This window comes from Rhinoderma darwinii, chromosome 3, assembly GCF_050947455.1.
Source record: "Rhinoderma darwinii isolate aRhiDar2 chromosome 3, aRhiDar2.hap1, whole genome shotgun sequence".
In the NCBI taxonomy this organism is placed as follows: domain Eukaryota; kingdom Metazoa; phylum Chordata; class Amphibia; order Anura; family Rhinodermatidae; genus Rhinoderma; species Rhinoderma darwinii.
Genome location: NC_134689.1, coordinates 82,016,869 through 82,033,442, shown reverse-complemented (window position 1 = coordinate 82,033,442; position 16,574 = coordinate 82,016,869). Strand labels below are relative to the sequence as shown.

The 16,574-nt window shown below is 42.5% G+C and overlaps 1 protein-coding gene across 9 annotated transcripts in view; it reads left to right on the top strand.

Annotated features, from left to right (window-relative positions):
* TENM2 (teneurin transmembrane protein 2) overlaps positions 1-16,574 on the top strand; it is a 2,339,501-nt gene that overhangs the window by 1,430,078 nt on the left and 892,849 nt on the right. For 5 of the 9 annotated variants that reach the window (XM_075856427.1, XM_075856426.1, XM_075856423.1 and 2 more), the window contains 2 exons: positions 7,316-7,435; positions 8,458-8,517. In XM_075856427.1, coding sequence (XP_075712542.1) covers positions 7,316-7,435; positions 8,458-8,517 — 180 coding nt within the window. The remainder of the gene's footprint in view (positions 1-7,315; positions 7,436-8,457; positions 8,518-16,574) is intronic. The other 4 variants (XM_075856429.1, XM_075856428.1, XM_075856425.1 and 1 more) reach the window with 1 other exon arrangement.

Here is a 16,574-nt window from a genome sequence, read left to right as displayed (position 1 = left end):
GTATGTATATATGTGCATGTTTGTATGTATATTTGCATGTATATATTTGCATGTATGTATTTTTGCATGTATGTTGTCATGTATGTATGTATGTATGTAGTCATGTATGTATATATGTGCATGTGTGTATGTATATTTGTATGTATGTTTGCATGTATGTTTGCATGAATGTATGTATATTTGCATGTGTGTATATATATATATATATATGTATGTATGTTGTCATGTATGTATGTATGTTGTCATGTATGTATATATGTGCATGTATGTTGGTATGTATATATGTGCATGTGTGTATGTATGTATATTTGCATGTATGTATGTTGTCATGTATGTATGTATATATGTGCATGTATGTTTGCATGTATGTTGGCATGTATGTATACATGTGCATGTTTGTATGTATATTTGCATGTATATATGTTTGCATGTGTGTATGTATGTTTGCATGTATGTATGTTTGCATGTATGTATGTTGTCATGTATGTTTGTATGTATGTTGTCATGTATGTATGTATATATGTGCATGTATGTATGTTTGCATGTTTTTATTTTTGCATGTATGTTTGCATGTATGTTTATATATGTGCATGTATGTAATTATGTTTGCATGTATTTATGTTTGCATGTATATTTGTGCATGCTTGTATATATGTATGTATGTATCTTTGCATGTTTGTTTGTATGTATGTATGTTTTCATGTGTGTGTGTATGCATGTATGTATGATAGTTTGCATGTATATATGTCTGTATGGCCATGTATGATACTGTCTGCTGGCGCCCTGTATCTAAGTCAACTTCGCGGCAGGCTTCTATACATGGTATAACAGTCAGTATCACACATTAAACTGAATCTAAGCCTACAACATGTTTTATTTCATTATTTTATTTTTTTACAGGTTTGGTGTTTGGACTACGTCGGTTTCGAGGACTACTTCGATGACGGTTTTTTTTCTACAATAAAATGGTTAATGAGGGTTGTGTTGGGGGTGCTTTATTTCAATAAAATATTTTATCTATATCTTTGTCTTTTTCTTTTCAAATTTTATTATTACCACTTTAGTAATGGCCGCTGTCTGAGTGACAACATCCATTACTAATGCGAGGCTTAGTGTTAGCCGGTGCAGAGGCTAACACTAACCACCATTATTACCCCGGTACCCAAAACCACCAGGGGTGCCGGGAAGAGCCAGGTACCATCCAGTACCCGACCATCTGTTGTGATGGTCGGGCCCTGGGGCGGCCGCAGGCTGGTATTATGAGGCTGGGAAGGGCCAAAAACAGTGGACCTTCCCACCCTTGTAATGCTAGGCTGCTGCTGCTGTGTTGTATCTGGCTGGTTATAAAAGTGGGGGGGGACCCCACGTCATTTTTTTAAATTATTTATTTATTTACATTTTTTTTTTAAAAAAGACATGGGGTTCCACCCAATTTATCATAACCAGCCACATACAACACAGTGTTATTAGCCTGGGAATGGACAAAACCAGTGGCCCTTCCCACCCATGTAATGCCAGACTGCTGCGGCCTTGTATATGGCTGGTTATTAAAAATGTGGGGGACCCGTCTATTGCTAAATTTGTTAAATTCCAAAAAAAAACGACGTGGGGGTCCCCCCCATTTTTATAACCAGCCCGATACAACACAGCAGCAGCAGCCTAGCATTACAAGGGTGGGAAGGTCCACTGATTTTGGCCCTTCCCAGCCTCATAATACCAGCCTACGGCCGCCCCAGTACCCGACCATCACAACAGATGGTTGGGTACTGGATCGTACCAAGCTCTTCCCGGCACCCCTGGTGGTGGTGGGTACCGGGGTAATAATGGGTGGTTAGTGCTAGCCTCTGCACCGGCTAACACTAAGTACCGCCTTAATAATGGACGCTGTCAATCAGCCAACTGCCATTATCTAGGCACTAATAAAGTTTGAAAAAAAAAACACAAAGACAATTCTTTTTTATTGAAATAAGAAATCCCCAACAAAACCCTCGTTAACCATTTTATTAAAATTTGAAAAAACGCAGATCTACGCAGTAGTCCAACGAATCGTAGATGTAGTCCAATCGGTACATCAAAATCTGCAACAACATAAAAAAACAGTTATCAATGTGAACAATACCAATACTTCTACTCACCTACACACATATATACACGCACACACAAACAAACAACCATACACAGACACACACATATATACACAAACACAACAAGATATACACACACACATAAACAGACAAACACACACATATACACGAACTCACACATATACAAACAAAAACACACATATCCAAACACACACACACACAGTTATACACACATACACGAACACATATACAAACAAAAACACACATACCCAAACACACATATACACAAACACATATACACAAACACACCCATATATACACACAAACACACACCCATATACACAAACACATATACACAAACACACCCATATATACACACAAACACACACCCATATACACACATATACACATATACAAAAACACACACAAACATCTACACACAAACATATACACAAATACACCCATATATACACAAACATATACACAAAACACATATACACAAACACACCCATATATACACACACACATATAAAAACAAAAACAGACAAAGTCACATACCCAAACACACATATATACACAAACACACACATACACAAACACGGTTTCTTTTAAATGCTGCTGGGGAACCCGCTCGATCCACTATATACGGCTGCGCTACAGTGCAGCATTTAAAAGAAACAGGATCCTGACCTGTCCATAGAGTTTAAGGCAGCACAGAGTATTTCAGGAGATGAGCGTGCAGATTCAGTGCTGCTGCGAACTCTGCTCTTACCATTACGTAGCTCTCAGTCTGTTACCTCTCCTCCACTCCTGTCCTCCAGAACACCTTCACATGATTGGCAAGTCACCACGTAATGGTAAGAGCAGAGTTCACAGCAGCACAGAGTATTTCAGGAGATGAGCGTGCGGATCTTGTGCGGGGTGGTGACTTGCCAATCACGTGAAGGTGTTATTGAGGACAGGAGTGGAGGAGAGGTAACAGACTGAGCTACGTAATGGTAAGAGCAGAGTTCACAGCAGCACTGAATCTGCACGCTCCTCTCCTGAAATACTCTGTGCTGCTGTGAACTCTGTTCTTACCATTACGTAGCTCAGTCTGTTACATCTCCTCCACTCCTGTCCTCTATAACACGTTCACATGATTGGCAAGTCACCACCACGCACAAGATCCGCACGCTCATCTCCTGAAATACTCTGTGCTGCTGTGAACTCTGCTCTTACCATTACGTGGTGACTTGCCAATCATGTGAAGGTGTTCTTGAGGACAGGAGTGGAGGAGAGATAACAGACTGAGAGCTACGTAATGGTAAGAGCAGAGTTCACAACAGCACTGAATCTGCACGCTCATCTCCTGAAATACTCTGTGCTGCCTTAAACTCTGTGGACAGGTCAGGATCCTGTTTCTTTTAAATGCTGCACTGTAGCGTAGCCTTATATAGTGGATCGAGCGGGTTCCCTAGCAGCATTTAAAAGAAACAGGATCCTGACCTGTCCACAGAGTTTAAGGCAGCACAGATTATTTCAGGAGATGAGCACGGGCAGCCGTTCGTTTTTCCGAGCCGTGCTCCCATCATGCACACGACCGTAAAAACACCCGTTATTGCGGGTCGTAATTACGACCCGCAATAACGGGCTCATAGACTTCTGTTACCCACGGGTACCTTTCCGTATTCTCACGGGAAGGTGCCCGTGCCGTTAAAAAAATAGAACATGTTCTATTTTACGGGCCGTGCTGCTATAATTATAATGACAGCACGGTTCGCAAAAGCGGCCAGCTGCCCGTGGCCGGCCGGCCGTGCTCGTACTTACGAGTCGTAATTACGAGCACGGCCCGTAAAATAAAAAAATAGAACATGTTCTATCTTTTTAACGGCACGGGCACCTTCCCGTGAGAAAACGGGAAGGTACCCGTGGCTAACAGAAGTCTATGGGCCCGCTATTTCGGGTCGTAATTACGACCCGTGATAACGGGTGTTTTTATGGTCGTGTGCATGAGGCCCCGTAATGATGGGTGGCTACAGGTGTGCACCCGTCATTACGGCAGCGTTGCTAGGCGACGTCAGTAAGGGTATGTGCACACACACTAATTACGTCCGTAATTGACGGACGTATTTCGGCCGCAAGTACCGGACCGAACACCCTGCAGGGAGCCGGGCTCCTAGCATCATATTTATGTACGATGCTAGGAGTCCCTGCCTCTCCGTGGAACTACTGTCCCGTACTGAAAACATGATTACAGTACGGGACAGTTGTCCTGCAGAGAGGCAGGGACTCCTAGCATCGTACATAAGTATGATGCTAGGAGCCCGGCTCCCTGCACTGTGTTCGGTCCGGTACTTGCGGCCGAAATACGTCCGTCATTTACGGACGTAATTAGTGTGTGTGCACATACACTAAATAGTCACTGTTCAGGGTGCTGAAAGAGTTAACTGATCGGCAGTAACTGTTTCAGTACCCTGGACAGTGACTACCGATCACAGTACCTGTAAAAAAAAAGACGTTCATACTTACCGAGAACTTTCTGCTTCCTCCAGTCCGGTCTCCTGGCCGTTGCCTTGGTGACGCGTCCCTCTCGACATCCGGCCCGACATTCCTTGATGACGATGCAGCCTTGTGAGCGCTGCAGCCAATCACAGGCTGCCGCGGCCTCTGCAGCCAATCACAGGCTGCAGAGGCCTCTGCAGCCAATCACAGGCTGCCGCGTCAGAAAAGGTCGGACTGGAGGAAGAAGAGGGACTCGTCAACAAGACAACGACCGGGTACGTATGAAATGCTTTTTATTTTATTTTTAATCAGCAGCCTCTTTTCTCTATCAGTGATTGATAGAGATAAGTGGCTCCCGATTTGTATAATGTTTTTGACCGGGTTCGGTCAAAACGGGTTCGGCCGAACCCGGTGAAGTTCGGATTCGCTGCGAACCGAACTTTACCGGAAGTTCGGACCGAAACCGGGTTCGGTTGTCCCGGTTCGCTCATCTCTAGTAATGAGACAAGAAATGTGTACTTAGCATGTGCCTTCAAGTATGACAAATGTACCGAATGTAACCAGGTAGAAGATTCATCCACAATGCCGTAGATTTTAAGAAGTAAACGGATATTAATGTGTATTAAGGTACTTGGTAATTCTAGACTTATTATTAATACAGGTTATTAGTGGTTAACCTCATTTTCATGGATTTGGTTTCTTTTTTTGTCACATTTTTATTGCCTGACTTTCCCATTGCCGCAGTGTTTCAGGGCGATATGACTTGTTCATATGTTGTAAATATTAATATAAAAGTGCCCCTGCTACCCGAGTCAATGTAGGCTTTTCAAGAAATGAAAAATTCTGCATATAGTAGGTGTCGTATGTGAGAACGCTACGTTTTAGCATTGTGAGCTACCGTCTCAATAATGTCCACCTGAAACAAGGCCCCATTATCACATAGGGGAAACATTGAAATGCTGTAGTATTCTCAGGATAAAACAATGGACTTGTGTCCCTGACGTTGGATTGTGAAGTTCCGGCAGTGTACTACAGACAGTGTCATGTGTCATTTCAGGTGGCAATACGAGAGCGGGTCGTCGATATGTTGCTCATTTGTTACATGTCTGATTTGCAGATGTAGGACGTTCATGTCCTCTGATGCATTTTAATTCATTTATTACAAAATATGTAAAATAAAAACTGCATTGACGCCTGTCAGGTTACATACAATTTAATTCACAGCTCGTGAACGGAATCATCACCTGCTCCTAAAAATGACAGTAGAGTCTAATTGGCTGTTTAAGAAAAAGCTGGTTTACACCACCAGATCCGTTTTATTATCTGTCATCTAGCTCAAATGATCTCCGTTAGATAGACATATGAATGTACAGGTAAAATGCAGCCATTGCGTGATTTGCAAGCGCATTCATAGTAAACACTGATATTGTAAGATTATATGTTCACACGGGACAGTACACTGCGTAAAAGTGTGCAGCGTATCCACCCTGGTGGCCATAGGGAATTCCAGCCCAAAAAAACGCACCAAATTGTGGTGCAGTTTTTCGTCCGGAATATCCGCTGCGGAAAACTGCACATAAAAAATACTTAGGTAAATACTTATGTAGCCATGGCGACGTGTCCCTCTGCCTGCCAGCAGGCGTCCTGGAATGACGTTTTATCCCATGTGACCACTGAAGCCCGGGATTGGCTGCAGCGGTCACATGGGATGAAACGTCATCCCAGGAGGCCGGCATGGATGAAGAAACACAGAGATGGATGAAGAAAGAAGAATCGCTGCTTTTCCGTCACAAAAAACGCAACATCTGCTATTTGTTGTAGGCTTTGTATTCAATGGGGAAAACCCTCAACAAAAAAGCAGTGATTGTGAAAATACAACTGACATGCTGCGGATTAAAAAAACGCACCGCAGGTCAACTTCTGAGCGTCTTTTTCCGCTCATCATTTGTTCAAATCTCATCCACTTTGCTGCTACTGTAATATGCTCTGGATTTTCCGCAATGCATTCCATTGCGGAAATTCCGTAGTATTTACACTATGAGTGAACTTACCCTAACAGCTAACCTTTTAGTTTGGAATTTTTCTCAGAATTAGGCCTTATTCACATGAACGTGTCCATTTTGCACGCGTAAAAAACGCAGCATTTTTCTTGCGTTGCAGTTCCGTGTGACATCCGTGTAGAGCGCGTGTTTGCGTTTTTTTATGCGCGTATGTCATCCGTATGTCACGCGTTTTTTACGTCAACAAAATAAACTGAAGGAGGCGTTTTTATTTTCTCATCATTAATTTAGCAACTGTTGCATGAAAAATGCATTGGACACGGATGTGCGTCCGTGTGCTGTCCTTGATTTTCACGCACCCATTGACTTCAATGGGTGCATGATGCGCAAAAAACGCACAAGTATAGGACATGCAGTAAGTTACACGCTGCGTGAAAAAAACTGAATGTCTGAATAGCCCCATTGAATTGCATAGGTCCGTGTTCCGTCCGCTGTTTTAACGCGCCTAACACGGACATGAAATACGCTCGTGTGAATAAGGCCTTATCAGTTGAAAGTCAGCTGCCACATAAGATCCCCTAACCATAGATTATCATTGAAATAGGTAAAACATTCATGACGTTTGTTTAAATACTGGGAAACTTGATGTTATGATCCCAGTACTCATCATGTGTGTAGTGACATTTACTCTGAGATTGTATTTTTAAAAAAAATCTAATTACTGGTTATTTTTTTCTCTCTCTTTAGGGAAGGAAAGTCCAAACTCCAAATGCTGTTATTCTGAAAGTGGTGGGGTGACAAAGTTGGGAAACCATACAAACAATAGGTATCCGAAAACTCCGTGCCATTTGGATCTCTACTCTGAAGGTAAACCCTCCTAAATTCCCTACTGCCTTTGTTGCAGTGCCTAATGTTCTTTCATTTAATAAAGTGTACAACAAGATGAATCCAAATGTGACAGAAAAGTGGATGCATTTACATGGGTTATCTAGTTCTTTAAAATTGACGGCCTATTTTTAGAACAGGCCATCAATATTAGATCGGTGGGGGTCCAACTCTCGGCATCCCCACCGATGAATTGCCAAAGTGTCCCCTTTATTGTATACCAGGCACAGCTTTGTGCTTTTAGTAGCGACCGGTCTTGGTATTACAGTGTTGGACAAATTGTTGTCTACCGAACCCAGTATAAACATTAAAGGTTAACTAAATGTTGAACATACTTCTGACATGTCACAGAGACATGTCAGAGGGGTCTGAGCACTGAGAACCCCACTGATCGCTAAAACGAAGGGCTTGTGTGAGCGTTGAGCCACTTGCTTTCTGATCGGCTTTTGTTGGAAAGCCGAGCAGTTGGTGTTTGGACTCAATAGAAAGTCTATGAGCCCGTACACCGCTACATCTGCTCTCCTAGAAAAGCCAAACAGAAACAGCGCTTCTGTGGCTTCGTTTTAGCGATTGGTGGGGGTCTCAGTGGTCAAACCCACAGCGATCAAAACTTCTGACATGTCACTATGACATGTCAGAAGTTTGTTGAACGTTTAGCTACACTTTTAAATAAACACAAAAGAAGTCTGTTATGTTGCTAAACAAGAGATTTGTGCAGCATTTATGTACTTCTGTCAAAACTGTCTACCCAGCTGCTCCTCACCTTGAACGGGTGGGCACCTCACCTTGAACGGATGGGCACCTCACCAGTGGGACCCGCCTCATAGTTTGAGAAGCACTGATCTATACAATTAGTACAAAGAAAGCGTGTGAATATGATTATTTAGGATATTCTCGAAATAGTTAATACAAGTCACCTCATCTAATGTGGCTGTCAAAACAAAAATATGGGTTTCAGTGCTGATTATTTTTCTTCTGTTATTTCCTCCATTCTCTATATCCAGTTCCTTACTTTATGAACAACATCCTTCAATATAGACAGGATCCAGTTGGCTATATACATGGTAATGCATTTGAGCTGGAATGGTGACATGCTAAATCTAAGAAATATTGGATACAATTACATGTGCAACACTGAAGACAGGTTGACAAATATCGTATATATTTTTACTGTTACTTTTTCAGTTTCACAAGTTATGCAAGCTTGTTTTATCATGCGTTACGTTATGCATTGCTTATTTCTTAGCACTGAGATATGACAGTCCAATGTAATGATTACCGCAATTCAGATTGCATATTGGATGGACATTTAGTACTTACTGTATATACTCGGGTATAAATTGTGTGCAAAACCCATAATTAAAGTAAGTTTGCTTGCGCAAATTTTGTTGCTGATTTTTGAGCCAAAGTCAAAAGTGAATACAGGAGGAAGAAGTAAAAGTTCTTCCTTTACATTCCCATTCTTTTTGAAACCAGTACTGGCTTTGGCTCAAAAATCTGCATCAAATCGAGATATGTGAACATCCTAAGGGAATGTCCATATGTAGTGTAAATACTGCGGATTTTCCACAATATATTTCATTGCGGAATATCCGCAGCATAATACAGTAGCAGCAGTGTGGATAAGATTTGAACAAATCTCATGCACATGCTGAGTAAAAAAATCAGCCAAAAAAAGTTCATAAATTGCCCTGTGGCGCGGTTTTTTAATCTGCAGCATGTCAATTTATGCTGCCGAATCGCTGTTTTTCTGTTGCGGGTGGTAATCACAACTCAGAAAAACAAAGTTTATACTTACTCAGATCTCTCTGCTTCTGCGTCCAGCCCGGCCTCCATTGATGATGTTTCATCCCATATGACTGCTGCAGCCAATCACAGTCTGCAGCGGTCACATGGGGTGTAACGTGATCCCAGGAGGCCGGGCTGCAGGACATCAGAGGGACACGTTGCCATGACTACGGGTATGTATAAGCTTTTTTTTTTACCTGCTGTTTTCCACAGCGGACATTCTGGATGAAAAACTGCACCCAATTTGGTTTGTTTTTTTCGGCCGGAATTCCCTGGTATCCACCCTGTGTATATAATTTCAGTATACTTAGTGGTATATAAATGGAATATTTTAGATGTAACTCTCAGTAGAAATGAACCTACACATTAAAGAGCATTTTGAGTCAGAATGTATTTATACTTGTTTTGTGGGCAACAAGATGTTGGCACCAAATCTTTGTTGTGTTAAACCACTTCATTACTGGAGCGTTTACCTTCCTTTTTTAATGAGCCTATTTTGGCAGAATTCTTTTGTTTTTGCATCGCCAGATTCCGAGAGCCATAACATTTCTTCGTCGTATATGTCGTCACTGTAGTCGTATATGGGCTTGTTTTTTGCGGGATTAGTCATATAAGAGCAATATTGGGTATATATACATTTTCGATTACATTTTATTAAAATGTTTGTCATTGTATTCGTTACGTTTTTTTACGTGGTTCAAAAAGTGGTTTAAATAACATGTTACCTTTATTATATGAGTCATTACGTTTGCAGCGATACCATATATGTGTATTTCTTTTTAGCACTAGAACTTTTTTTTTTTTCACTTTTTTTCATACTTTTTTCAATTAAAGTCTGTTTAGTCCCACTAGGAGACTTTACAATGCGATCTACTGATTGATTTTATAATTCTTTGGTACACTCAGTACAGTATACCAAAGCTTCATTGCCTGTCAGTGATAAACTGACAAAAAGGCAAATAACTATCCTTTTTTAGGCCCCGGCTGTCATTGCCCCATATTGGTGCCCCATGATCACTTTGCAGGGTGCTGATGGAGTGGCAGTGTCATTAACAAGTTTTGGTTAAAAATTCACTGAAAAGTCGCATCCGAATATCAGATGCTTTGGTGAGCATTTTGAAAAACACATCAAGAAATGCACCACATCGTGGTAAAAACTCATGCATTTTTCAGATGCAGTTCTTACCGCACCACAACGTGTGAATGGACCCTTATGCGATCGAGAGTTTTGTTACTATAAGGTCCATTAACATGTTGCAATTGAGGTGAGGTTATAAAATGCATCGGAAAATCGCGCTTTTCAAAATGTGGTTGCATTTTTTACCATAACCAAATTGTGGTAAAAACGCATGTAATTTTTCGGATGCGTTTTTTTGATGTGGCTCTAACCGCCCCTCAACCGCAACATGTGAATGGACCCCTAAGGCAAACTGTCACTAGATTTCAGGGCACTAAACCATCAGCTTGTCGTTATACTGCTGGGGCTCTAAACATGGCCCTCTCAAATCTGTCCGTTTTAGCACTAAGGGTATGTTCACATGGCTTATTTACAGACGTAATTCGGGCGTTTTACGCCTTGATTTACATCCGAAAATGCGCCTCGATAGCGTTGGCAAACATCTGCCCATTCATTTGAATGGGTCTTACGATGTTCTGTGCACACGGTCATTTTGTAAAAAAGACGCCCGCGTCAAAGAAGTGCCTGTCACTTTTTCAGACGTAAATGGAGCCGTTTTCCATTGACTCGATGGAAAAGCAGCTCCAATTATGTCCGTAATGGACGCAGCGCAAAGCGCCTCAACATGCCATGACGGCTGAAATTACGGAGCTGATTTCTCCTGAAAATAGCCCCGTAATTTCAGCCGTTACGGACGCTGCCGTGTGAACATACCCTTAGCAAAATGCTAAAATGGACAATTTTGAGAAGGGCATTTTTAGAATGCTATTTCCCAATCAGTATAGCAACATGCTGGTGTTTGAGTGCCCTAAAATTTAGTGAAAGGTTCCCTTTAAGCAATTTAATTTGGCTAAAGTCAACTTGGTTGAAGAAGAATGACGCTGATCGCAGGATTTTGCATTGACTCGTACCAATAATTAGTATAAAGCACCGTTCTTATTTCTTTAAATATAACTGTAGTAAAGTGACAACATAAATGAAGCATTTGTCTCTTTAAACATATGCGACTTCAAAAATGAAACTTCTAACCTCTCTAAATTACAATCTCGAAGACTGGGAAATGAATCAATTCATTTCTTTGAAGAGTCATTTAAGAATCCTATTTTAGTTTCCTCAAAGGCATTCACTTGCTCCCTGTCCAACTTCAAATCAAAAACTGTGTGACGGACTGGCCTATGACTTTGTAGTGATTTGTATAACTATTCTACATTGTTGCTTGTGTGAAGTGGAGGACTCACAGCTCCTGTAGAGCTAATCTGCCTATATCTGGACAGAAACCCTCACTGTATACTCTTGTAAGTTATCACATGAATACGTTTTAATTTGACTACATTTTACCTTTCACAAATAATTGCAAAAAGTAACATTTCTGATTTTTACTAATGAGAACTATAATTAGTTCCAATACTGGAAAATGTTTCTATGTGTACATGCGCATAAAAGTATTTGGCTAGTCAGCTTATATATACAATGGAAGAAAACCTGCCATAGTTCTCAAATGGTAGAATGTTACACTAAAACTTAAAGGGGACCTGTCTTGTGTTCGGCAGCATGTTATACAGGAGAAGTAGGTGAGCAGATTGATATATATTTATGTAGCAAAAGATAATGTAAAACTGTATCTTATTCATTTAAACGTCTGCTTATTCTGGGCTACACAATGACCAATTGACTTCCCTGTTCATGTGTGAATACAGAGAAAGCTGTCAATCACTGAGTAGGACCGCCCACTGGACTCCTAAGCCCAAAATAAGCAGTTGTTTAAATAAATAAATGACAGGTTATACTGAATATTTTGCTATAAAAATATATGTCAATCTGCTCAGCTCCTCCTGCTCTGTAGCATCATGGCTGAAGATTGGTCTGCATGTTCAACACGACAGGTTCCCTTTAAAGAGCATTTCCATCCAAAATTAAAAGATAGAAAGTAAATATAGGACTTTGAGTTGTTGTTGTTGTTGTTGTTGTTGTTGTTGTTGTTGTTGTCCTTCACTTCAGCCATTCCTTAGTTATTATGCCTAAATTTTCCTAAAAATTTCAACAGAAAGTGGAAGCCATTACAGCTCCTATAGAGGTTATCACCTTTTTCCAGCCTCCTGGAATGATAAATCTGTCTGGTTGTGCATTTATACTGTAGGACCTTGATAAAATAGATAACTCATTCAGGAGCTGTAATGGCTGTCATTATCCGCTGAAGATCTTAGAGCATACCTATCTTTTCAGGTGACTATTCAGAATAAGCTGTCATGTGTGTGTACTTGAGAAATATTCATTATTTCTGGCATTTGTATAACTGTATATAGCATTATTTTTTTTATCAGTTTTCCACTGTGTAGGCCCTATCTCTAATTCTCTGTTTTCTCTGAGCTGGTGGGCGGAGCCTAGCTGCTATCATGTCTTCTATACACTGCACAAATAGGGTAGAGGAGAATCTCCTATTTCTATCTATCCCATATTTATAGGTTTATGTTCAAATCCCTCAGCACTCTTTATTTCTTCTGATTGCATTAGTAGGCTTCCACACCAATGTATAGTAATAATAGGAACAATTGGTAGTAAACCTAAGTCGCTGTTGTGAAATGGTGCTGTATATAGAACCTGCAGCAGTATGGACGAGATTAGACAGCAGTAATGAGTAGTGCAGCTGGGAATCCGGCACTGGGGTGAGATAAAACACTTACTAGCAACCTACAGCACATCTGTGTGAATTTTTTTTCACTCTGCTCCTGTTCCCCCCTACACTCTCTCTCTATAGACTTCAATGAGCAGAATGTCTCTGTTTCCTCTGTCTGCTACTGCTCCCTCCTCCTGCTCCCATCTCCCTTCTTCATAGACTTGTATAGGCAGGTAGTGAAAGCGACAACCCCCCCTACTTCCGGTAGTCCGGCTCTTTCCTCTGTAACTAGGGACTGAGTTTGCTTGACAACAGGGTTGTGGACAGCAAGTTACAGGAAGAGAGACAGCTAGTGGCAGTAACTTCACACAGAATTTGCATGGGTAAAACAACAACATTTTACAGTAAGTAAATTATATATATCAGGCACACTATTAGATTAGCATAAGTTGTTTGAAAATAAAGTATCCATTTAAATAAAAATTAACGTCTGAGAGGCCGGATTTACACAAGCGTGTGCGTTTTGCGCGCGCAAAACACGCTGCATTTTGGCGCACAAAAGGTACATCACAGCTCCGTGTGTCAGCAGCGTATGATGCGTGGCTGCGTGATTTTCGCGCAGCCATCATTATGACACTCTGTTTTTATGTTTGTAAACCGAAAAGCACGTGGTGCTTTTCTGTTTTCATTCATAGTTTTTACTGCTGTTGCGCGAATCACGCGCGTCACACAGAAGTGCTTCCGTGTGCTGCGCATGATTTTCACTCACCCATTGACTTCAATGGGTGCGTGATGTGCGAAAAACGCACAAATATAGGACATGTCGTGAGTTTTACGCAGCGGACACACGCTGCGTAAAAATCACTGACTATCTGAACGGCCCCATTGACTAACATACAATAGGTCCGTGCGAGGCGCGTGAAAATCACGCGCGTTGCACGGACGTATATCACGTTCGTCTGAATAATCCCTAATGCTCTATCCTATTGAAAAGGTATATGGATACAAATGGGTGATAATTTCCGTGGCCACACATGCGCAGACAGGATTCCTTGTCTCGTTTCCCCTGCTGCGCTTACAGCCCACTGGTGATTCTGCGCCTGTGCAGGAATGCTGGCTCTCTCTGCATCTTTGGCCTTGCCATCCTTCTCTTAGTCATCTGACCAGCATATACTGTAAGCTGTTCGTCACACAGAGCTCTCGACTGCATACATTAGAGCAGCAGGGGAAGCAGTGGGCGGAGAAAGCAATTTGCTTGTACAGAGGATCTGAGTTCACACTTCACGAAAAAAAAAAATCGCGTTTTTGCAGAGATTTGCAATAAAACTAGCAAAATTACAAAATTTTGATGCGATTTTGCAGAATTGTGAGTTCACCCCTTTGTGCAAGCAAAAACTGTTTTACAATAAATCAAGTTTGTTTTTTCACTCGCACACATCTTTAGGCCTGATTCACATGGACATGTCCATTTTGGGGGCGCAAAAATCGTTGCGTTTTGCGCGCGCAGAAGGTCCGTGTGGCATCAGCATATGGTGCGTGGCTGCGTGATTTTCGCGCAGCCGCCATCATTATGACACTGGTTTTATGTTTACAAACAGAAAAGCACATGGTGCTTTTCTGTTTTCATTCATTTATTTTACTACTGTAGCGCGCATCACGCGCGGTACCCGGAAGTGCTTCCGTGTGCCGAGCGCGATTTGCACGCACCCATTGACCAATAGGTGCGTGCTGCGCAAAACACGGCCAAATATAGGACATGTCGTGAGTTTTACGCAGCGGACATACGCTGCGTGAAATTCACTGACAGTCTGAACGGCCCCATTCACTAACATAGGTCCGTGCGACGCGCGTGATTTTCACGTTCGTGTGAATAAGGCCTTATAAATGTTCATTGAGAAGCTAGAGTCTAGAAATGTGCAGAGCAGGGCACAGGAGTGCAGGGTAATTTTGGGTATGCTTTGACAACACAGCAATCTTTTGAATGATTTTGTTTCTGCAGCAGGTGTATGGATTTCAGCAAGTTCCATTCAGGTAAGGGCTTATTCAGACGAATGGGATACACGTCCGTGCAACGCGCGTGATTTTCACACGCGTCGCACTGACCTATATTAGTCTATTGGGCCGTGCAGACATGTGCGTGATTTTTACGCAGTATTGGTCCGCTGCGTCAAAGTCACGACATGTCCGTTCTTTGAGCGTTTTTCTCGCCTCACGCACCCATTGAAGTCAATGGGTGCGTGAAAATCACGCATGCGACACGGAAGCACTTCCGTGGGACAAGTGTGATTCGCGCAACAGCTGTGAAAAGGGTGAATGAAAACAGAAAAGCACCACATGCTTTTCTGTTTACAAACATCCAAACAGAGTGTCATAATGATGGCGGCTGCGCGAAAAGCACTCAGCCGCGCATCATACGGGGCTGACACACGCAGCTGTCAAGTGCCTTTTGCGCGTGCAAAACGCCGCGTTTTTGGCGCGCGCAAACGCACATGCTCATGTGAATCCGGCCTAAGGGTAAGGCCACACGGTGCGTCATTGACGCGGTTTTGTTGCGTTTGAAAACAACTGCATGCGTTTTTTGTCTGTAAGGCTGGGTTCACACGTGGCGGAATTTCACTTAAATTCCGCTGCAGACACTCCGCAGCGTTAATCCGCAGCGGAGCCGTTTGTCCATTGACTTTCACTTTAATTTAGCAGTGTTCGTTTAGACGATGCGTAAAATTCCGCTGCGGAGCATAGGCTGCGGAGCGGAATTTGGTGTCCGCAGCATGCTCTGTCTGTTGCGGAGCAGTGGCGGACTCATGGCGGAATTTCTCCATTGACTTCAATGGAGATTCTAATTTCCGCAATGAAGTCCGCAGCTGTCATGCACATGTTATGTGTGCTGCGGATGCGTCTTGCTTTTTTAACTTGACATTTCTTCATTCTGGCAGGACCTATGTATTTCTAGGTCTACAGCCAGACTGAGGAAGTCAATGGGGCTCCCGTAATGACGGGAGCGTTGCTAGGAGACGTCTGTAAATAGTCACTGTCCAGGGTGCTGAAAGAGTTAAGCGATCGGCAGTAACTGTTTCTGCACCCGGGACAGTGACTACCGATCCCAATATACAGCAACCTGTAAAAAAATAGAAGTTCATACTTACCGAGAACTCCCTGCTTCTGTCTCCAGTCCGGCCTCCCAGGATGACGTTTCAGTCTAAGTGACAGCTGCAGCCAATCACAGGCCAAGCACAGGCTGCAGCGGTCACATGGACTGCCGCGTCATCCAGGGAGGTCGGGCTGGATGCCGAAAGAGGGACGCGTCACCAAGACAACGGCCGGTAAGTATGAAATTCGTTTACTTTCACTAGGGAAAGTGCTGTCCCTTCTCTCTATCCTGCACTGATAGGGAGAAGGGAAGCACTTTTCCCGCAGTCCGCAGCAGCTAGTCCGCATCAATTTTCTGCACATATTGTGCAGATCCGCAGCAGAATCTGCAACGCAGATTCTGTGCGGCATTGATGCGGACAGTTGCGGAGGAAATCCGCCACGTGTGGTCATGC